Genomic DNA, 23609 nt, shown 5'->3' on the forward strand with positions numbered 1-23609 from the left:
TAAGTAACAGTCTGGTGCGTGGGGAATGTCTTAAGTGGGGCACAGAAGTACGGGGAAGTTGGCTTTTTTCCCGTTCCACGTGGTGAAAACAAAATGAACACATCTTACAATTTCCCTCCAAGTTGCCCGTGTTCCACTTTATTGTTTATGGAGGCAATAAATTGAATCCTGCTCAAAACCGCTCCGACATATTAATTACTTTATTACAACCCTGGAGCGGAGTTTCTCAAATTATATTCTAAGAACAAAATTACTTACAAATGTCGTAAAAGTTGTTTCAGAATGAAATTTAATCACCACAAATGGCAGTGGGGAGGTTGGGTGGTTATGACGCGAGGGAACACTGATGGTTCTTTTAAACAGACAACAAGGTAAGTTGTGAGGAAAGAGCCCTGGAGGTTGAGCGCCGGCTTTCTTTGGTCTTGTTTCGCAGCCTAGCTCCGTGCAGTAAGTCCACGCTTGCCTCCTAAGTACAGCACTTCCCGAGTCAGTAGCAGCCTGATCCCGTGCACCACGTCCCCTGCTTCACATGCGACTCTCCTCTCACCTGTGTGATCGAGCGGAGACATCGAGTAGTTCAGAGCCTTCAAGGTGGACAAACCTGACTCTCAAACTAATCTCTAGCTGTGCAGCTTGGGTCATTTACTTTATTTCTCTGAGCTTACTTTTCCATATATTAAAATAGGGCTAGCCATAGTAAGAATACTTATCTCGCTGGGTTGTTGAAGGACTGAATGAAATGCATATGGAAAGTTCTCAGCCTGGCATATGGCAAGCACTTGAAAATGACAGCAGTAACCATCATTAGCTTAGTGCCTGATGTAAAATATGTAGGGGAAAAAAATGAAGAGCAAGAAATTTTCTAAGGCGGACCAGTGGCTTAAAAGATGTCCAGCTGAACGTGGCTGTTGGCAGGTGATTTTGCACATCTGTGGGCAGGGGGTCTGCTTCCCCAGCTTAGCCTCTCTAGCTGACGTTAGAGTCCCTCCTGTCTCTTCCTGTCTTGCTCCTGGTTCAGATCATTGCCCTGATACCTTATTTCAGTGGGCTTCTCACCTCTTCTAGAGAAAAGCTGGGTGATACCTGTCGGATTTCTATTAGTAACTCAGTAGCTGGAGTGAGTGCACATTTCCCATTGTTCTGTCAGACTCCAGACAGAGGCTGGCCTTTCATCCCATGGTTTGATGGATTGATGGTTTGCTGTTAGCAGAACCCGGGGCAAACCCCCAGGCTTGACAAAGTGAATTTGGCTGCAGATGACAGCGTGTAACAGTAGAGGAAGGGTACCCGTCTGACACTCAGAAGGCACAAGGCTGTGTGCAGGCTCTGTCCTCTTAGCCATTTCTCACGACTATCCCTTCTGTGCAACCAGGACCTGCAGGCTCAGCGGCGCTGCTCAGCACAGGTTGGCAGCTGGACTGAATGCAGGTCTGCCTCATCTCAACTCACAGATCCTCACTGCAGTACTCTGTAGCATCCCAGTCGCTACAAAACCACCAGACAGTTCACTGGCTACGGTCATTCAAACCAGTTACTTGACGTTGTAGACCCAAACTGCGGCTCATATAGATGAGGCCTTTAAAGCTACTCCTGACTCTAAAATGTTGAACTGTCATGGTGACAGGCTTTTTAGAAGCCAAACCCTTCCATTTCCTCTTCAGTCTAGTTAATATGACATGACTCAGCCCCAGGGGGCGATTTGAGAAATGTCAGAAGACCCCAGAGGTCAGCCCCGTCTGGGTCCTGGCTGCAGGGTCAGAGGATCGCAGGGGCGCACATCCAGACTGAACGTAGAGTGTTACCGTGAGCCCAGGCCTTCCAGCAGCCTCTGCTGTGCTCACAGCCCCTTAAGTGCAGGCTGTGTGTTTGCCCAATGGGTCCAGTAAATTGAAAGCCATCCCCCGTTTCAGTGACCACTCATATACGGTCTGCTGTTTCAAAATTAAGTGCCTGGCTGGGAAGACCAGGGCCTGTGGATTGCTGCACTGAGCTTTGAGAACGTGAAGGTTTGGGTCCCAAGCCAACAGTCAGGCTGAAGTTTTCCGTCTGCATCTGGCACCTTTCAGAGCTGCTGACCTGACCAAGCGTGTTACATTCCCACTGCCTTTGCTCCTAGGGATTCCATTAATGGTGTTTCCAAAGAGGTGGTGGGTTCTGTGAACTGTGTTTTACACATGTTAACCTAGAGAAATGGCAGGCTTCTATTCTCCTAGCAATGTGTCTGTGTGTGGTGTGCCATACACACAAACACACGCATTTTATGCACGTATGCACATATATTACCTACACATACATGCATACTGGGTTGTGATGTCAGACATATTTCTTGCTAAGAGACAAAAAATTCAGGAAAGACACTCTCCTACATGATAGCATACCAGTGGCAGTCACAGCCCTCTGAACCTGTCTCAGAGGCCAGCACCCATCTTTACGTGTTGCCTAAAGTAGAGCCTTTTTCTCCCCAGAGAGAACAATCTAACACTCAAGGCATGCGTAGTAACAGGAGTCTGTCTCCTTCCTAGAGACTGAGCTAGAAATTAGTCATATAGACTCGAAGAACTAGCCCCATTCTCACCCGGCATCTTAACTCCTTCTTCCAGGGAAAGGACTTTGGTGAAAATGATGGAACTGTTAGAAGGGAGGTCTGACTGTGCTGGGAAGCACCACTGGAGAGAAGAGAACTTAGAACCTTAGGCTCTAAAAGCAGGCCTTGTGATGGGTGATGAGAAGAGGTATTTTTCACTGGAAGCTGGGCCTTAAAGATCTTTCATCTCTCGCAGGCATCCCTCAGCCCACGAGTACTACGATCCAAATGACTACATGGGAGGCATCCATCAGGAGATGGACAGGGAGGAACTGGAGCTGGAGGTATGAGGACCGTCCTGGTCTCTTTCTAACAGTCATTATTAAGATTCGTAAGTTCTCTGGAACACTGCTTTGCAAGGAGAATGGCTATTTAATAATGTTTATAGGACAACGGTGCTATTTATGTATGTATTTTTAATTTTTTAATTGAAGTATAGTCACTTAGCAGTGTGTCAGTTTCTGGTGTACAGCACAATGCTTCAGTCATACATGAACATACATATATTTGTTTTCATATTCTTTTTAACCATACGTTACTACGAGATACTAAATACTATACAGTATGAACTTGTTTATCTATTTTACATATATTAGGTAGTATCTGTGAATCTTGAACTCCCAATGTATTCTTTCCCACCCCCTTCCCCTGCTGGTAACTGTAAGTTTGTTGTCTATGTCTGTGAGTCTGTTTCTGTTTTGTAAGCAAGTTTGTCTTTTTTTTTTTTTTTTTAGATTCCACATATAAGTGATATCATATGGTATTTTTCTTTCTCTTTCTGGCTTACTTCACTTAGAATGGCAATCTCCAGGTCCATCCATGTGGCTGCAAATGGCATTATTTCATTATTTTTTATGGCTGAGTAGTATTCCAATGTATAAATACACCATAGCTTCTTTATCCGGTCATCTGTCCATGGACATTTAGGTTGTTTACCTGTGCTGGCTATTACAAATAGTGCTGCTGTGAACATTGGGGTGCATGTATCTTTTTAAATGAAGGTTCCCTCTGGAAATATACCCAGGAGTGGGATTGCTGGATCATAAGGTAAGTCTATTTTCAGTCTTTTGAGGAATCTCCATACTGTTTTCCATAACGGCTGCACCAAACTCCATTCCCACCAACAGTGTAGGAGGGCTCCCTTTTCTCCACACCCTCTCCAGCATTTATCATTTGTGGACTTTTGAATGATGACCGTTCTGACTGGTGTGAGGTGATACCTCATTGTAATTCTGATTTGCCTTTCTCTGATAATTGGTGATAATGAGCATTTTTTTCCTGTGCCTGTTAGCCATTTGTATGTTTTCATTGGAGAATTGCTTGTTGAGGTCTTCTGCCCATTTTTGGATTGGGTGGTTTTTTTCTTGTTAAGTTGTATGAGCTGTTTATATATTCTGGAAATTAAGTCCTTGTTAGTCTCATCTTTTACAAATATTTTCTCCCATTTCATAGGTTGTCTTTTTGCTTATGGTTTCCTTTGCTTTGCAGACGCTTATAAGCTTAATTAGGTCCCATTTGTTTACTTTTGCTTTTATTTCTATTGCCTGGGCAGACTGCCCTAGGGGAACATTGCTGAGATTTATGTCAGAGAACGTTTTGCCTGTGTTTTCTCGTAAGAGGTTTATAGTGGCTTATCTTATGTTGAAGCCATTTTGAGTTCATGTTCCTGTGTGGTGTGAGGGATTCTAAGGATACTACCACTTGTTGATGATCATTGTAACCGTGACAAAGTAGAGGTCTTGAAAAAGCTATCAAGTATGTCAGGAGCTAGATTTAGGGAGTAGGGTGTCAACAAGTCTTTGGTATTTAGTTAAACTTAACTTTATGCGAGTGGACCTTAGTTTTATCTTAGTGTCTGACACCTCTGAGAATCTGATGGAAGTTGTGGTCTCTTCCTGGAAAAATGCTCCACTGTCTTAAGAGCTTCCATATAATTTCTGGAAGGTCATGGGCTCCCAGAATATCTGCCCAGTTATTTCTTACATCTGAACACTACCCAAAACATTATTACTTTCCCTTTAACTCATCCAAATTACGGTAAATTTATTTTAAAGGAAATGCTGTTCCAGTGGCTTGGGCAGAAAGCAGTGTCAATCGCCATGGACAGACAGTGCCACACAGTAAATGCAGAGGACACAAGGCCGTGTTACTAGGTCCCAGTGCTTGTCCATGTTGCCTGCTGAGGGCTAGGGGCCCACTCCCTCCACTACCTCCTGCTCCCTCTTTCTCTGAGGAGATGGGCTAGTGTTTAAGAAGTGTTAGACTAGCCCAAACTGAGTCTTCCTTCCTAAAGGAAGTCCCTTTCTCCTTGTGACCCATCTAAGAGCATCTTGCTTTTGGTAGAAGCGCGTCACTCTGAAAGGCTTTCCTAGAACCTTGTTATTCAAGGTGCAGTACCAGGACTGAAGCAGCATCCCCTGGGAGATGGTGAGAATGCAGCCCCCAGATCTACAAAGCCAGAATCTGCATTTTACCCAGACCCCTGGGTGCTTCAGTGCACACACTAAAGTCCTAGAAGCCCCGACCTGGAGGCCACAAGCCCAGGTAAGGAAGTCCAAGCTTCCATCAGTTCTCATCCTGCGTCCCACCAGCGAGGCTTCGTGCGTTTCCTTCGCTGGAGTGTGGAGCTGTGACTCTGAGCCTCCGGTATCACCCCCACTGTCCGTGCAGAGTGAAGTCACACGGACTAGGAATGATTAAGCCCTTTGTGGGGCTTCAAGACTCTGTTTAGACATCTTCCTTTCACAAATAGAAATCAGAGACTCTCTACCTGCATGCTTATATTCACGTCTACCCCCTTGCTTTTCCTGAGCATCTGTTACAGTAAAAATCCTGTTAAGCACTAGAAATACAAAATCAGGAAGTCAGCACCCTGCCTGCCCCCTTAAGGAGCCCATATTCCTTTTGGTTCATAAGCCATCAGCTTAGACATGAGCTTCTCAGCCCCTAGAAAACCAAACTGTGGCCATTCTCCACCTGTAGCTCCTTTGGGCGGTTATCACGAAGTACGGTGGGTGCACACCACTCAGGAAGGCTGCTTTACCTTTGGACTTCTGTTCACAGCAGCTGAGATGTCACCAGGGTATTTCTGTTAACTGTTCCTAAAGTGAACCTGGTGTTTTTGGATGAATGGCTTCTCCTAAGTCGGGCAGATTCTTCCCAGTGCTGCCCGCGGCCACTCACCAGGAGGGATCTCCCTGGGGAGACCAGTGTGAGCACCTCCAGGAATGCCCGGTTTTGGTCAGTTCGAGAAGCTTAATGAACAGTGGCCCTCTAAGGCAGCCCCGGTTTTGGGGGGGAATGGCACGTCCCCATCTTCCCTGCCTCCTCCCAAGATTTCTTAGAATAGTCAACAGCCTGTCTCTGCGAGGCCCCGTCAGCGTGTTTTGTGTAAGGGGGCCCGTCTCAGCACACCGCTCATCAGCTGAGCAGATCAACGTCTGCACCTTTTGAAAAATCGCTAGTTCCGGGGATATTACATAGGAGGAAAGTACAGGAGTGTTTGGGGATATTATGGAAGCAAACGCACAGAGAAAAACAGATGTTCTCTCCTTTAAAGCACACAAAATGATCATATTTAGGTAAGTGTCAAATCCCTGTTATTGTGAAACTGCTTAGAGTTAAAAGGATTACACCCAAGCATACCCAAGGGTTGAGCCGCCAAATAATTACCCGTAGATTTTCAGGTACTGAACACCTGCTCTAGATCCTCCTGTAGGCAATTATGAAAGACAACAGACGTCTGAAGACGGCTTTTTTTCTTAGTCTGTTTCCTTAATTTCCCAGTTGATTCATCAGTAGTATCCTCCCCAGGCTGTCACGCTGCTGTCACCTGTGTTGTGTCCTGATGATGTAACTGAGACCAGAAAGGAAAGGAAAGCCACAGTTTGCGCAGGGAGACTGGAATGATCCCCACACCTGGCTTCGTAGCGTGACCTCGGTAGACACTAGGGAACTGAGACTGTCCTGGAGATGCTGCCGGCTGCCCCCACCAGCCTTTACATTTTTCTTAGCCTTTAAGCCACAGCCCCAGGGCTCCTCCTGGGAGCCTTCCTGGGTCCGCCGCGCCCTCACTGAGTCAGCCTCCTCACACTCGCCCTGTTTCACCAGCACCTGACGTCTTGTCCTTCCCTCTGCTCTTCTCCTGGCCTGTACAGCACTCGCCCAGATCCCAGCCTAGCTCAATCCTTTGTCCACTGGTCCTCAGCAGAGAAGCTCCCCTCCCGCTCTGTCTAAAGCACCCTGACGCCAGCGGGGCCATTTCCTACTTACACTCCTGCCCAGACGGTGCCTGGCATACAGTAGTGAACCACGAAACACTTGTTGAATGAAGGAATAAATGCCTTGTCACCCAATCTCAAATGTAAGGTCCCTGAAGGAAAATGCCGTCATTTTAGAGGCATCTCTCCCTCCCCCACCCACAGCACCAGGCACAGACAAATGCGCCCAGCACTTCTGGATCGACCAGGTCTTAAGAGTTATGCTTCAGTGACCAGTCTTGCTAGAGGTGAATAAGCCTCTGAATTAGTCTTTGGGATCCCCTCTGATTAAAGTGGCTGTCATTGAAACAGAAAGCTCGACTCACCACGGTGGAGCGGCCCCCTTAATTCTGTTAATTGAGCTTGCGTTTCAGTCTCATCTACAATGTCAGACCGCGTGGTTCATTTTTATCCCGCAGTCCATCTAGATAGACCAGTAAGCAACAGGACACCAGCGGTGGGGGAGCCGTCATCCAGATAATGCTAGTACATTATTCCTACCAGTCTGATGAATGGTCTTCTCTGCAGTCCTGTGTCCCTCGTCACAGGCAGCTATGTGCTGGTAACTTCTATACTTCCGGTGACGGGCGCCAGCGTGTAAGGCTCTACCTGTAGCTCAGGGTCAGAATGAAATATTGAGAATTTACAAACCACCCCAGTAAGTTAGAGGAACTGCAGTTTCCACTGAGCCCCCAAACTGTCTCTGGTTATAAAACTGTAGAACAACTGAGAAGTTTCAGAGAAGTGAAGTGAGTTTCCCAGGGCAACCTGGCTGGTCATTGGCAGAGCCAAGCTTATCTGTCCTTTGGATCTTTAGTCGGCCTTGGAATCTCACACTAATTCAGTCCATTTTATTGAGTGCCTACCGTGCACAGTATATATGGCTAGATGCTGCTTTCGCTGCACAATTCAGTATTCAGCTACCGCTGCGTTACTGTAATCTTCCTTCTGAGCAGCCAAGGTAAAACCCACATCTATGCAGATCCCAAGACAGTTGCAGCTCTTACACTGTTGTGTTTCAAGAACTGAAAACCTCTCATGGTTCAGTCTGCTTAACTGTTAGCAACGGGGCTCTTCTCTGTGATGTCGAACCACCCCCTGGAGATGGAGTGACCACAGCTAAGTCTATCATGTGCTTTTCTAAATCACAATTTTTCCAGCTTTTGTTTAGTGTTCCTAAGAAAATCCAGGGAACAAGGAAGTATTACCGCCCACGCCATCCCATCCAACAGCAATGTCCAGGACACACCTAGAGTCAACCCCAGAATGCCCTGGGCTTTCTCATTACTTGCAGTATGCTTTGCCAGCATGTGTTCATTCAGTACTACTCATCCTTTTTAGAAGCAGACCGTTTCCAGGATAGGAAGTGACCCCCAGAGGACTGCCCTTAAACTAGAATCACACCCTCCTTCTTGAGTCTGTTTTAAAAGATCAAGTCCTGAAGTTGTGCTTCACAACCAGCTGGAATTGGAGGTGGAGGAGGAGGAGAGAGCTCTGACCTCCTCAGGCAAGTGTTCCAGATGGGAGTCCGCTCCTCCCGTGCCCTGACACAGTGTGCAGCCAGGCCTGGGCTTCTCAGATCAAGGACAGAACTTGGCCTTTGTAGTTTTTAAATCTAGTCTAGCCAAAGTGAGAATGACAGCCTGTTGTGGGAAATTTTTCAGTGGCTCAGTGCCGCGCTGGGCTCTGTAGCATTCCGCTACAGTGAGGAAGCATCATTCTCAGCATCTTAGTAACAGAACCTCTCCTCGACCAAGCAAAAACATCTGTTCGCCATCATGTGTTGTATGTAACGTAATTCCAAGCAATATGGGGAATCTCTGACTAATTTGCTAACCACATGTGGGTTGATGGCAGTATCTAAAGTGGTTAAGTATGGAAAAGTGTAAGATATGGTCCTAGATTAATTATCAGTGATTCCGGTGAAAATATTTTGAAGCAACAAATGCCAACCTGTCATTTTGTTCTCAGAAAGTTTTCTCCCTAGTTGTAAAAAGTAACAGATCCATTGGAAGAAATTAGAAAATTCAGAAGGGAAAAAGTACAGGGGAAGAAAAATCATCCCACATGAACTAATGTCTACTTTAATCGCTGAGTAGTTCTCCACATACCTGTTAGTCAGAATAGTGACCCCCAAATACAGTAGAAATGCTTTAAATCATGTTGATTGGAGATACCGGACTACTTACATTTTTGGTACAAGGCCAAATCAGTGTAATCTTTTTTTTTATACATCAGCCCTTCAGCCACCACATTCCTGTGAACCCTCCTCTTTCCTACCTGAATAGCATGATTTCCAGACCTTTCACTTCCCTGGGTACTTAAATGTAGTCCTCAGCTCTAGGTGTGTATTACAGGGTCACACTTCTCACTCTGAAAGACCATGGAGACCAGGTGGGCCAGTTGGTGTAATATTTAACATGGCACTGACCAGTACAAGATTGTCCTCTGCACAGTGACGCTATAGCACACCCCTGGCCACTTCAGTTCCGTACTGCCTCAGCCCGTCCACGCCTCGGCCAGTTAGACAGGTCTGCTCATCGTGTTGGTTAGTTAGCACAGCACTGTCTAATTACTGTACAAGTTTCTCAACACACCTGTCAGTTTCTGCACTTACCTCATCGTGACCTTGAAGCAGGCTTTGGTGTTAGAATGAAGCCCAGTGGAGCTGTGACAGCTTCTGAACTTTTTAAAGAGATACTCACCTTGGCGGCCACTCATGCAGAGAAAACTGACCTGTGTTACTATTTCTCTTCTGGGAAAAGTCATCTCACAACATTTACTGTCGTCTCCTTTTTTCTCCCAACAACCTCTCCAATTATCCTTTTCTCTGCTTTGGATGCATGTGAATCTGATCTAGAACCAGCCGGCTTCCCCCCTAAAGCCAGGGCATTAGACCCAAACAAGTAATCACAAAATCCCAGAGTCACACTTCCTGTGAGGAAGCGCCGAACCCCAGAGAGTCTTCCCTTCCGCCCGTGCCCAGGTGACGTGGCACCTGAGACAGAGACTTGCGGCTGTGTGTGACACAGGGTGATGTGGGACTAGTATACCGGTGGTCTGCAAATGGGTTATTCCCAAGTGTTTGGAAAGCATCTGCCCTTGTGGGTAAACTGCTCCCTCCGTTATAGGAGATGAGAAATTTTCATCCAACTCAACTAAATTGTCAGCAATTCATGGGATTTGATTGAAGAAAAATATGCCAGATTGCTAAAGCTATCATTAGGAAGTCACTGAATTAATTAACATATCAATGTTCAGAAAATTAAGTTATCTTCTGGGGAGGAAGGGAGGTGTGAAAGAGAGACACGCATTTGGCTACAAACAACTTCTGTGACTTCAGGCAAGTAACCGTACCTGCACATAGTTAGGACAGTACCATTTGTAGTGGCCTTTTCCGGGGCCCAGCGCAGTGCTGGGAGCTCTGCAGGCCTCATCTCAGGGACTGTTCAGCCTGTCCAAGCGGTGAGGAAACAGGCTGAGACTTAGTAACGAGCCCATGAAACCCCATGTGGAAGCTGCTAGAAAGAGCTGGGGTTGGGGTCTGCCTGTCCTCCAAGCCCAAACTCTTCCCCACCACCTTATCCTCCACATCAGCCAGAGAGACTGCTGAAGCCATCAACCAGATCACGGCAGTCCTCTCTTGAAAGTTTCCCAAAGGTTCCCATGAAGTTGAAATAAAATCCGAACTCCCCATGCTGGCCTGTGGGCCCCACGGCCTGGCCACGCTCAGCCCACCTCTCTTTTCCTTGCTCATAGGGCTTGGGCCCTGTTGGCCCAGGACCTTTTGCGCCTGCTGTTCTTCTGCCTGAAAGTGTCCATGGTGTTAGGTGCTCTGCTGCTCCCAGGGGAGGGGTCACGAAGTATCGGCTCCAGTATTGCTCTGAGCTTCACCACAGAAACACTTGTCCTCACCACCATCCAAGAAGAGCCAGAAGAGGGGGAATGGTCCCAGAGACAGATCCCATCTCAGAGCCCCTCTGCCCTCCGGGTTGGCAAGCAGATAACACTAACCACCAGACCAGGGGACCTGCCTGAGAACTCACCCTCAGGGGACCCGTCAATCAGACCAGTAGTTCACTGCGGCAGAGTCTCATGTGGGTGGTGGGCAGTGTGGGTAGAAGGGGAGACTTGACGCAAGGGCACTTCCAGAGACACACACCTCTTCCTCCCAAGGCTCCAACAATTTTCAAAGTTCTGACTTCATTCCGAAACGCAGACTCACTGGCAAATACAGTGTGGTGTTCTCTGTGCTCATGTGTCTCACATTTGGACTCACTTTGCTTTTATCTTATTTACTTTGCTGTAATAGCGGCTGAAACTAACTTCTCGACTGTAAATATCACAGCTGTTGTGGAAAGCATTAACTGTGTGCTATCACGTTACCCTCTGTTCTTGGATCCATTTCTGTGTAATCTGTTTGCATGTTCTCTTACTGTGCATATTAAGGGAACACAACGTGAAATAATCTCACCCAGCACATTGGAAACATTTGTACTGAAATGGCTGGATGGTTTGGGGTTTGGAAATATTCTTGTTTGTGGCAGACACTGGAAAGAATACTTTTTAAAAGCCCTACCCCAGAAGTCTTGATGCCGAGTGAAATATGGGTCATTTTTCTTTGGGGAGGAATCAATAAAATAACTATTTTCTAAATGACTTTATATTGACTGAAAGGTCAGAAATGCCCTGAGCATTGATCCCATGTCCATCATCACTTTTTGTTTAGTAAGTTAACCTCTCTGCACAGCCAGATGCAAAGCAGTCCAGTTCATCATTTAAAGAAAACGTTTTCACTGGGACTGCCCCTTCTCTGTCTAGGAGGTGGACCTCTACAGGGTCAACAGCCAGGACAAGCTGGGCCTCACGGTGTGCTACCGGACGGACGACGAGGAGGACATTGGGATTTACATAAGCGAGGTACTGAGGCTCATTTTTTTGTAACAGCCAAAGCAAGACCCAGAGTCTCTTCTCTTGCTTCTGTGTGTTAACCAACCTTACCTCTGGCTCACTGAGATGTCTTTGGAAAGACACAAGCTTCTTGGTCCCCTTTATCACACACCGTGGAGTTCTGTCTTTACACAGGGGTTAAGTTCTAATGTGAGCACAAAAGGCAAAATTACCCTTCAGAAGCCTGCAAATCGGCCATAAAAGGGAGCCGTTTACATGGTTCTGTGTGTTCAACCCCCAGGGAAGAGCAGACACATTTCCCAGCTCGTGTCACTGAACGGCATGGTGGAGGGAGTCATTTACACTTTCTGATTTTTTTGCTTTTTCCTTTCGGTGGAATGTGCAATTCCAAGATGGACGCTAGTTTGATCTTCCCAGAGAAGACGGTGCAGAGGGCTGAGTTCAGTGTGGATACTTTACCTTGCTCTCCCATCTTTGCAAGCACAGAAACCCAATTTGGTCAGGAAATAAAACCTACTACTTTGCTGGGATAAACCAAGGGCTGTGCCTGCTAGACTTAATGATTATCCCTTTGGGTGTACGTCGTCCACCAACCTTCAGTTGGTCCATCATTACTCTCTCATATTCAGTCCCATTTATCTCAAGGGCATTTCACTTTTAAAGTTATTTTCCAAAATGTAATATACACATTTGGTAAAATAATTGAGACATGGTTGCTAGTCAACATGACGAAGGGTACCTCTTAACCTGTTGTACATCACACTGGATTTTCACTCCTGTGTGTGGAGCACACTTCAGCTGTGCCTCCCCATCCCCTCAGGTCAGCAGGGTTGCCACGTAGGATCCAGGAACACGGCCTGGAAAGGGCTTGGAAACAGATGAGTCTACATTTGTCTCTCCTTGCATGAAAGTCAGTCTTGTTTATTTCTGTGCAAAATGAAAAACAGAGGCGTGAGCACGACTGAATGTTAGAGACAGACTTGGGACAGGGCGGTTGTTTACTTTCACGCATGTCTGAGTTACCAACTCAGAGCCGAGGTGTCTGCTGTGTGTTTCAGATCGACCCCAACAGCATCGCGGCCAAAGATGGGCGCATCCGTGAAGGAGACCGCATTATCCAGGTAGGTCGCCTCCCCACCAGCAGCCTCCTTCTCTGCCTGTCACTGAAGAACAGGCTGGTGCTAACAATAGCTCTAGGGCTGAAAAGGCAGAGGTTTACGATCCGGGATTACAAACTCAGATATGCAGCGAGACCAGATGAGTTCAATTAATGACTGAAGCGCACACTAGGAAAATAGCAGGTGACAGGGAGTCGTGAGGACTGTGACAAACTGGAGAGAGGACGCCCCATCCAAAGAGAACAGCTGCCCAGCACCTGCCAGGAGGTGAGTCAGCTCGCCTCATTTCCCTTCAGTTTCCTTTCATTCTCTTTGGGCCACAGACGCAGAGACGACACGTCAGTGGGCCAAATCAGACCAGGTCTTGTGAAATAATAATGCTCCTTTTAGCTTTCTCTGACAGATTCACTTCAGACCGAGCGTTTCAAGTTAAGAAAAGTCTTTTACACTTCAGGGCTCATCATTTAACTACTAGGCACAGAATGGCTCTTAGAAGTAGTCAGTTTATCTTTACTGCTTGTTGCTCTTTCGAGTCAAGATGAGACCACTGGGTTCTCTCTGGGCTGCCGTCTTTCTTAGTCTCACAGAAGCTGAGATTGTTTGGTTCGTGGGTAAACGGCTTACCGACCTCGTCTCATTGGTGTCTTCTCATTCCTAGTCTGCTGTGTTTACAGCTACCCTTACAACCTCCCCATGAGTAGTACTGTTCATTTTCCACTGCTGGTTCTGCACTTCCCCAGCCCTCAGCCCCCACCTTCATCCCCACAGGGTCTGCCTGCCCAGCAGTAGTGCCACTTTTGTTGCTTCAGTTTTCCAGGAGCACCTACCATTGTGCACGCAAGTCCTGGGTTCCTTGCCTGGCCCTCACTGTGTCGTGGGAACCCCACTTCCCCGAGGTAACCCAGCCCCATCACCCGGGCGAGGAGCACCACCCCCTTTGCTGCCTGTTGCTCCACTGACATAGAGAGTCAGACAGAAGACTCACCTTCCAGCTTGGCGGGGGTCACTGCTGTGTCCCCAGAGCAGAGACCTCCAGACCAGCAAAGCTTGAAGCCGCCAAGGCGGGGAGCAAAAATCCTGACAGTTACCAGGTGTGACAGGGAGCGAGTCGGTCCCATTTGACATTCTGTCCCACCTAAAGAAATTATACAGTGTCAAACTGGGGACGAAGAACACCCTGTCTAGTTCCATAATCTTCACATCAGACCCACACTGCCTCTTTTTCTCCCCTGTTATTCAAAAATACCTAGAGTAATGCTTCAGTATATTCCCCCTATGCTCCCGCCTCAATATACTGAGTTATGTCTGCTTGGATTGCTTCTGTTTTCCCTCTTCACACCACTGTGGTGGTTCTCAGTGCCACCTGCTGGAGTCCCAGCCACTGCAGCTCACATAGCTTCATCTTGTGCACCACACCCACGGAGGCTGGCTCCTAGACCGAGACGTTGCATCAGCTGGAGCAAGGCCTTTCCTTCTGAAAGTCAGAGTTCTTTTCAAGCTGTACGTAAGGCCTGTTTTCCAGGTGTAAGTGGGTGACAGGTGCCAACCAGAAGCAGTGGAGGATGATTGTCCACCCTCTAATCATGCTGTTGCCCACCCCTCCACCACGTCCTTTCCTTTTTTTTCTTTTAAGATTAATGGGATAGAGGTACAGAACCGCGAGGAGGCTGTGGCTCTTCTAACCAGTGAAGAAAACAAGAACTTTTCTTTGCTAATTGCAAGGCCGGAACTCCAGGTGAGTCAGCACCCTGTGAAGCTGGGTCCGTAGGTCTGAGTCAGTGACCGAGTCACTCGCCCTGCAGAACACTGCCTAGGCGTGGACTCTGAACATGAAGGCCAGCGTACCCTGAGAAGTTCATCTGATTTGCCTGTGACTTCGAATCTATTGAATTTTTGATCCTTTCAGGATGCTGCTGCCATCCACCCGGGCAGTTACACTGCAGGGATCATCATGAAGGAAAAGAGGAGTAAACACGACCAGGGTTATGCCCAGCAAGATGTGTGACTTCCTAAGGCCTGACAAATATTCCGGCCTAGATCTGTGTGGGTCTCATTTATAAATGCAAGGCCTGCACAGCGCACAGACTGTATTAATGATACCATATTGACTACTCTATTGGAAATGTGCTAGAAGTAAATTTACGGTGCTCTCATCAACCAAAAAAATAGTAACTCTGTGTGGAGATGGCATGTTAGCTTGACTAACCACTTCACTGTGTATATGTACATCATCATCATGATGCACATCTAACACACAATACACTTTCTCTTTGGGGCATGCTGAACTTGCGGGTGGGGGGACAAGGAAGAGGCAGGGCTTAGTGTCCCTGACCCCCTACTCAGTAGCCTCCTTCACTGAAAGCCGCTATCATGGCTCAAATTGCTTCATCCCTGCAAAAACCAGACAACACAACACGTCCCCAGAAGTGTGGTGTAGGCTGGGCTTGTGGTTACTGCAAGGATTACAGCCAAACAATGGGCAGGTTGCATTTTGATGGCTCCTAGAAGGAACCCTAGAAATCTTTTCCTCCAAGATACTGTCCTTTCTTAGAAATGAATGAAACGAAAACAAAAGCAAACCGTTACGAAACATGTGTTGGTGGCTTTCTCTTCCCAGCTGGACGAGGGCTGGATGGATGACGACAGAAATGACTTTCTGGACGACCTGCACATGGACATGCTGGAGGAGCAACACCACCAGGCCATGCAGTTCACAGCCTGCGTGCTGCAGCAGGTAATGCCGTGGCCCCTCTGAGCGGTGGGGCCATCCGCTCCCTGCCTCTCCCATCATGATGCTAGACCGTGAGAAACCTCCCCTCCTGGAAGATGGCAGGGAAAATGAGCTACGTGTTTTTTTCTCTTTGCCCACGAGTGAAACGCACGCTGATATTCTCCCAGGCCAAGAGAGTGCGCCTTGACCTACTAAACAGCAGTAATGCCGAGGTCCCACTGACCAACCACCTGATGCCTGTTTGGAAAACACAAGTGCCAGGAGTAATGTAGATCAGAGAAAATACAGCCCTGTTTCCAAAAGTAAACCAAGTCCTTCTGTCTAACCTGAGCTGCCTGGCACCCTTTTGCTCCCCTCCATGAATGACCCACTGTTGAGTTCTTTATGAGCTAAAGGAAGCCCTCTGTGCCTCCTGCTTCCCCTGCATGGGGTCCTGGAACACCTAGACCCATCCACTGAGGGAAGGTGACTGTTACCCTCATTTCTTACATGGGGACACAGGATGAGAACGAGGTTAAGCGGCTGCCCAGGTAGCTGGCTGGGAGCTGATTCCCAGACCCTGGTCCTAGAGGAAGGGTCACTCCTGGGAGCTACCCCTCCAGCCTCCCTCACTCTGCGCGTCTGTTCTTGTTTCCTGTCGTCTAGAAGAAGCACGAGGAAGACGGGGGAACGACGGACACGGCCACCATCCTGTCCAACCAGCATGAGAAGGACAGCGGCGTGGGGCGGACGGACGAGAGCACGCGCAACGACGAGAGCTCGGAGCAGGAGAACAACGGCGACGACGCGCCCGCGGCGCCCCCGCCGCTGGCGGGGCAGCGGAAGCTCACGTGCAGCCAGGACACGCTGGGCAGCGGGGACCTGCCCTTCAGCAACGAGTCCTTCATCTCGGCCGACTGCGCCGACGCCGACTACCTGGGCATCCCGGCGGACGAGTGCGAGCGCTTCCGGGAGCTGCTGGAGCTCAAGTGCCAGGTGAAGAGCGCGGGCCCCTACGGCCTGTGCTACCCCAGCGGGCCCCTGGACGCCGGCAAGAGCGACCCCGAGAGCGTGGACAAGGAGCTGGAGCTGCTGAACGAGGAGCTGCGCAGCATCGAGCTGGAGTGCCTGAGCATCGTGCGCGCGCACAAGATGCAGCAGCTCAGGGAGCAGTACCGCGAGTCCTGGATGCTGCACAACAGCGGCTTCCGCAACTACAACACCAGCGTGGACGTGCGCAGGCACGAGCTCTCCGACATCACCGAGCTGCCCGAGAAGTCCGACAAGGACAGCTCGAGCGCCTACAACACCGGGGAGAGCTGCCGGAGCACCCCGCTCACCTTGGAGCTGTCCCCCGATAACTCCCTGAGGAGAGCGGCCGAGGGCGGCGGTCCTGGCGGCGAAGGCGCCACGGGGCCCGCGGAAGCTTACGCGCCATCCCCAAAGAATCTGCTCGCCATCACGGAAGATCCCGAAGTGGGCGCCCCGAACTACAGTCCTAAAGAGCCGGACCCCAGCCAGGCCCCGGAGAGCAAGGAGCGGAGAGCCAGCGACGGCGGCGGCAGCCCCACGGCCAGCCCGAAGCCGGGCGGCTCCTACCTGGCGCCCTTCCCGCACTCGCCCTACAAGCACGCCCACATCCCGGCGCACGCGCAGCACTACCAGAGCTACATGCAGCTGATCCAGCAGAAGTCGGCCGTGGAGTACGCGCAGAGCCAGATGAGCCTGGTGAGCATGTGCAAGGACCTGACCTCGGCCAACCAGGCGGAGCCCCGAATGGAGTGGAAAGTGAAGATCCGGAGCGACGGGACGCGCTACATCACCAAGCGGCCGGTGCGGGACCGCCTGCTGCGGGAGCGCGCGCTCAAGATCCGCGAGGAGCGCAGCGGCATGACCACGGACGACGACGCGGTCAGCGAGCTGAAGCTGGGCCGGTACTGGAGCAAGGAGGAGAGGAAGCAGCACGTGGTGAAGGCCAAGGAGCAGAGGCGGAGGCGCGAGTTCATGATGCAGAGCCGGCTCGACTGCCTGAAGGAGCAGCAGGGGGCCGACGACAGGAAGGAGATGAACATCCTCGAACTCAGCCACAAAAAGATGATGAAGAAGAGGAATAAAAAGATCTTCGATAACTGGATGACCATCCAAGAACTCTTAACCCACGGCACGAAATCCCCCGACGGCACTAGAGTATACAATTCGTTCCTCTCGGTGACTACTGTATAATTTTCACTTGTGCGTTATGTACAGAAAAGAGACCACCACTACCATTGGGGTAGAAATTCCTGCCTCGTTCAATGCGGCAAGTTTTTGTATATAAGATAAATACCGTCTTCATGTTCATAGTCGAAATTGGCGACCCTTACAACTCTGTTATTTGGAGGTGGACGTTGGGGAGGTATTTTAAGTGGGGAAAAAAACCCACCCTTAAACTATCTTGGAAGGCAATATTAACAGAGCTTTTTTTTCAGATAGCAATGGTACTTTTTTACTCGTTACCTTTTACATAAAGTGTTTTTAAGCATACTTTCACAGAATAATTTGTTTAAACTATATTCATATATGAGAGTTACACACGCTTTTCTTTTCCTGCCGAAAACAGATACAACTGCCAGTGTGCATTTTTAATGGAACCCTATTTTATAATGTTACTTTGCTAAATGTGTTTCATACTTAGGTCAAAGTTTCAACTCAAAACCACCAAACTCAGTGGTTAACGACTTAATACACCAATAATCAAACCAGCAGTTTTTAGAACTGGGATACACATTTAAACATTTTTTTTCTGGTTAAAGTTCCCCAGAGTGGAAGGGTTTTAACAGAAAGCAAAATATCATGCAGCTTTGTGGAAGTTTAAAGCATGTTTGCAGATACTGCAACCTGTTGGAAGAATTTGCATGTACAGGAAAGTTGTGGATGGAGACGGTTTGTGGAGTTTTAAGTGCTCATTGTAGTAAACCTTTGCTTTGTAGATTTGAGGGGACAGACTTTTACAAGCAGATTCATGAAATCATGATTAGTTGCATACATGAAGTAAAATGAAGTTAAAATAAATTATTATTTTCTATTTGATATGTTTTGAAGTGATTCCTCTTTTTGCAGTGCCTATAAAATAAAAGCCTTTTGCAGTGTATTTTTTCCTTCATTGTATTACCTGCCACCTTAGAAGAATTTGAGTCTTTCACATCATCCAGTGCCTTCATTCTGCCAGGAACCCAAAGAGAGCTGTAAAACCACAGTCTATTGGGGGGAAAAAAACTGAACTCACCGTTTAATCTTGGATTCTGACTCTGTCTTGCAGAAAGCCTCAACTTGGCCCAACATCCTATACACTAGAATAACTGAGCAAGTGTATCAACCAACATCATGTTTGCAATGAGACCTCTTTGGTTCATTGCAACCATTCCTATCAGTAATACCTAACATCTGAGTGGCCCGGCCCAATTTTCCATGTCTAAGATGCACCTCGAGACTCCGCAGTATTTTCATAGAATAACAAGGATCACCAAAGTGGAAGAGCTTCAAAACTGGTATCTTTCAGACTCCAACAACCCGCAGAATCCTACAGAATGAATTTGCTGCAGATTGTTCCCTGATCACACAAATCTCGGCTTTAACATCTACTGAAACACCTCATACCCACATAAGTGAATGAATGATCAGGAAGGACATCATTTTCATTTGCCATGATCCTAGATGTCTGGTTTCTCACTGAAATTTTGATTGAAATGACCAGGTGTTTTGGCACCTCAGACATACATTCCTCCCACTCAACCTATTCAAACCAGAATTCCTCCCTTGTGGCCCAAATCTTGAGCCTAACTAGCAGTCATGCTGCCAATGCGACAACTTAATGAAGACACGGGTATAGTTATTCCTCACTACTAATATTTCTGTTCATTACCTCTTCCAGACCAGGCATTGCAAAGATAATTAAACCTGCTACATTCATTTTTACAAAAGGTGGACTATTAGCGCCACGGTTTTCCAATTCTCTCCAAGGTCACCATCCAACAGAATTGGATCCTTGGCTCCCAGGAGCAGCTCCCCATCTCCAGCTCTCTCACCTCACAGCCCTTCTTGTTAATGTGTCACCGAGAACAAACACCACTCACATGAAATACAAATTGCTGCAAGACATACACAGGTTCCATGTAAGTATGTGGGTTTCTTTGGCGAAATAGCTCACCTACCTTGTGTTCTCATGAAAGGCCAGAGGGGTGCACGTGGCCACAAGAACAAACAACTCCAACCTAAACAGTCGAGGTGACATCAGAGTTAAGCTGAGAAGGTTTCTAATCAGCGCTCCCCGGGCACCTGTGAATTTAGGGGTCAGCCTGTGCCATGTGTGAAAAAGTGGAGGGGAATTTAAACAGTAACATACGTTCAAATCCAATTCCAGATCCGTCAATTACAACTTATTTTTTAGATCACTTTTCCATATGGATACACTTAGTCATAATGTGCAATGTAATACAAGATTTCCCAAATCAAATTTGGCAGATCAACTCCTAAAAGGTATTGCAAGAGACCTTGGAAATCATCCATTTGTCAATGAGCAGGAGACTCAAGGAGACAAATTTGTCTCATTAATAAACAAACTAGGATATGAATTTAGAACCTGCTCTCCACAGCTCTCATCACCACATCCACAGAGGAGAGAGGTCACTGTCAGTGTACACACTTAACTCAGGCGCACTCAGTCCTGTGCCCTCAACCGAAACATAAACACATTTCACCAGTGGATGCCCTGGAGTGAACACAAGCTAGGAGACATGAATTTGCCATTTTTCATTGAGCCTGAGCTCCCGAGTGCCTCTGAGTGCAGGCATTTTCCAGCCGGTGGCCGAGCTGGAGAATTTTCCTGGGCAATGGTGACAGGAGACAATTTATAACTTCTGTTCTCCCAGATGTGAAACCCTAGTTCCCCTGTAAACAGAAAGACCCCTGTACCCAACAGGCCTTTCTGCTGCCACAGCTGCTTGCACATTTTTAATTTTTGGGTCCATTTAAGATTCTGATGGAAGCTATGGATTCTCTCCACAGGAAAACATATGTATAATAAACAACACAAATACATGGCATATAATTTTGGAGACTTTCTGTGCCTCCCAAGTCTATTCATGGATCTCCCCTAAAGGTGCAAAGAAATACAAGCTTAGACCAGCTGAATTGAACAGTGCTCTTATTTTTCAAACTATTTTTCCAGTTGCATTTTCTAGCACTCTTTGATTTCAGTGATTATTTTAAATATCAAAGAATACATTTTTCCCCATTAGAACCCTAATAAAGCCACTGAAATTCAACAAACCACTGACACTTACACTCTTCCAGTCATTATGCTAATGGTTGTTTCTCCCATAACTAAATAAATTTTGGAACTACGAGGACTGATTTCTGATTCTCCATAACAGCCCCTCTGCTGGATGGATGACAGCACCATATTCCAAAAACATAAAGGAAAAGAAATGAGAATATACTGACCATCCAGGCTACACTGTCCAATACAGTAGCCACCAGCCACATCTGGCTGTTAAACAGTTTGTTAGTCTAAACTGAAGTGTTCTGAGAAAATAGATCTCAAAGACTTGGTACTTAAAAAAAAGGAAAGTGCATGTCTTGGATTAAGTAAACCAGTTACAATAAATTTCACCTTTTTACTTTTTAATGTAGCTACTAGAAACATTTAAATCACACATGTGATGCACACTTTATTCCTACTGGGTAGCACGAATACAGAGACTGTCAGGCATGTATGTGTGAAACATTTGACCTCATGATCTCACCAAATCTAAAAGGCAGTTCTGCTGGGCAGATGGCCTCATAGACAGTTCAGATTCAGATGAAGGACCTCGTCCAGATGAGTGCAGAGATGTGATCTGAATTTGCATCAACTTGACACCAAGCCCTTTACCTCTCACCACTATGCCTGCACGGACTTCTGAAGAAGTAATGCTAACTCTGTTCACGTTACGCTACTATTTGTAACCTAGTCATGACTATGACAAAATAAACTGCTTCAAAGTGACAGGTATTTCACTCAGTTCCCTTTGAGTTTTAAATGACAGAGTATTGTAACTCTCCTGGCAAAAACATGACAACGTATAAAAATACAGGAATTTGGGGCACAAATTAAGCTTTACATCTTTTAAATGAAAACAGAAACAACCCAATCTGAAAATGGGCAGAAGACCTAAACAAGCAATTCTCCAGTGAAGACAAATGGCCAATAGGCATGTGAAAAAATGCTCAATATCACTAATGATCAGAGAAATGCAAATCAAAACTACAATGCGGTATCACCTCACACCAGTCAGGATGGCCGTCATTCAGAAGTCCATGAACAATAAATGCTGGAGAGGCTGTGGAAAAACAGGAACCCTCCTGCACTGCTGGTGGGAATGTAGTTTGGTGCAGCTGTTAGGGAAAACAGTATGGAGATTCCTCAAAACTAAAAATATACTTACCATATGATCCAGCAAACCCACTACTGGGCATATATCCAGAGGGAACCTTAATTGAAAAAGATATATGCACCCCTATGTTCATAGTGGCACTGTTTACAACAGCCAACACATAGAAACAAACTAAATGTCCACTGACAGATGACTGGATAAAGAAGATGCAAATATATGTATACATACACACAATGGAATACTACTCAGCCATACAAAACACTACAATAACGCCATTTGCAGCCATATGGATGGATCTGGAGAATGTCATTCTAAGTAAAGTAACCCAGTAAGAGAAAGAAAAATACCACATGATACCACTTATATGTGGAATCAAAAAAAAAAAAAAAAGATAAACTTATTTACAAAAGAGAAACAGAATGACAGACGTAGAAAACAAACTTAAGGTTACCAGGAGAGAAAGTGGGTGGGAAGGGATAAATTGGGAGGTCAAAATTTGCAGATACTGACTACTATATATAAAATAGATAAACAAGTTTATACTGTACAGCACAGGGAAGTATATTCAATATCTTGTAGTAACTTATGGTTAAAAGGAATATGAAAATGAATATATGTATGTTCCTATATGACTGAAATATTGTGCCATACACCAGAAATTGACACAGTATTGTAAATGGACTATATTCCTATAAAAATATATTTTAAAAAATGAAAACAGGAGATTGAAAACCAAGAATCACACTTGTGAAGTTGGACTACACATCGCCTAGGGAATACTAGTTGGAGAACTAATTTGGATTATAAACTAAAATGAAAACTAACCAAATAATTATCTAGTTGTAGCCTGCGAAGGTTACAGGTTACTTGTTAGCAAGATAGCTCAAAACCAAGGAAGCAAACAAATTTATTCCAGAAGCAACTGCAATTCCCACTGTCATTTCTATTTTCTGGCCATATTAGGCATGTTAGGATTTCTGCAGAGCATCAACTAATCAAAAAGAAATCACTGAAATGGAGATAAGATGTGAGAATTCTCATGGAAAATGCTGAACTCTTCTATTGTGATTAAATGTGAATTCCCTAAAGCAGTTACAAAACAAAGTGAGGTTCTTTGGGTTTCATTCAGATGAGTTTTTCTGCTTAAATGATCCATTTTTCTTCAGCTCCCAGTTTCAACTAATCCTGAAAGGACACAGTCCATGGGGGCATGTGATTTGTTGTTAACACGGTTTTGCCTTTCAATGGTGGAGCGCTGACCTGAGTGCACTCAGCATCTTTTTAAAATGAAAAATGAGGAATTAATGATCCTTACTTCAGTGCGGCTATTGCAAAGTTAAACTTGCTTACCGATTCAGTGGTTCTTATCAAAATCCTCAAAAGCCAAATGAAACTCCCTAGACATCAGGGTCTCTCAAAAATATATTACGTTGACTCATGCATTCATTCCTCCTCCTTAACTGCCATCCCAGACACTATGGGTTTGATTTAGCACTTCCAGGTCTGAGGAATCATTACCACTTCTATGCTCTAAGAGCTGTGTCAGAAGGCAGACTGCATTTGTTCAGCCAGAGGCTTTTGTGCCTACTGGGTTTAGGGCCATAATGAATTCTC

General features: G+C 46.5%; 1 protein-coding gene and 1 long non-coding RNA gene across 5 annotated transcripts in view; one reads left to right on the forward strand and one right to left on the reverse strand.

The window, feature by feature from the left end:
* The window catches only part of PDZRN3 (PDZ domain containing ring finger 3), a 217361-nt gene extending 198708 nt beyond the window's left edge, over positions 1-18653 (forward strand). For both annotated transcript variants that reach the window (XM_006195871.3, XM_032458084.1), the window contains 6 exons: positions 2781-2868; positions 11665-11763; positions 12813-12875; positions 14506-14607; positions 15490-15606; positions 16249-18653. In XM_006195871.3, the coding sequence (XP_006195933.2) occupies positions 2781-2868; positions 11665-11763; positions 12813-12875; positions 14506-14607; positions 15490-15606; positions 16249-17805 (2026 nt within the window). In that variant the 3' untranslated portion in view covers positions 17806-18653. The remainder of the gene's footprint in view (positions 1-2780; positions 2869-11664; positions 11764-12812; positions 12876-14505; positions 14608-15489; positions 15607-16248) is intronic.
* On the reverse strand, positions 12-12569 carry LOC116657073. 3 transcript variants are annotated; one of them, XR_004312007.1, is made up of 4 exons: positions 12494-12569; positions 7345-7452; positions 6257-6440; positions 12-547 (listed from the first exon to the last, which is right to left on the reverse strand). It is a non-coding gene; the product is annotated as an uncharacterized LOC116657073 (long non-coding RNA). The 3 variants fall into 3 exon arrangements; XR_004312006.1 differs by lacking the exon at positions 12494-12569 and adding an exon at positions 10890-11374 and having other exon boundaries at positions 13-547; XR_004312005.1 differs by lacking the exon at positions 12494-12569 and having other exon boundaries at positions 13-547; positions 7345-8035.
* Positions 18654-23609: the final 4956 nt, after the last annotated feature.

The sequence above is a fragment of the Camelus ferus genome, chromosome 17 (genome assembly GCF_009834535.1).
Source record: "Camelus ferus isolate YT-003-E chromosome 17, BCGSAC_Cfer_1.0, whole genome shotgun sequence".
NCBI lineage: Eukaryota > Metazoa > Chordata > Mammalia > Artiodactyla > Camelidae > Camelus > Camelus ferus.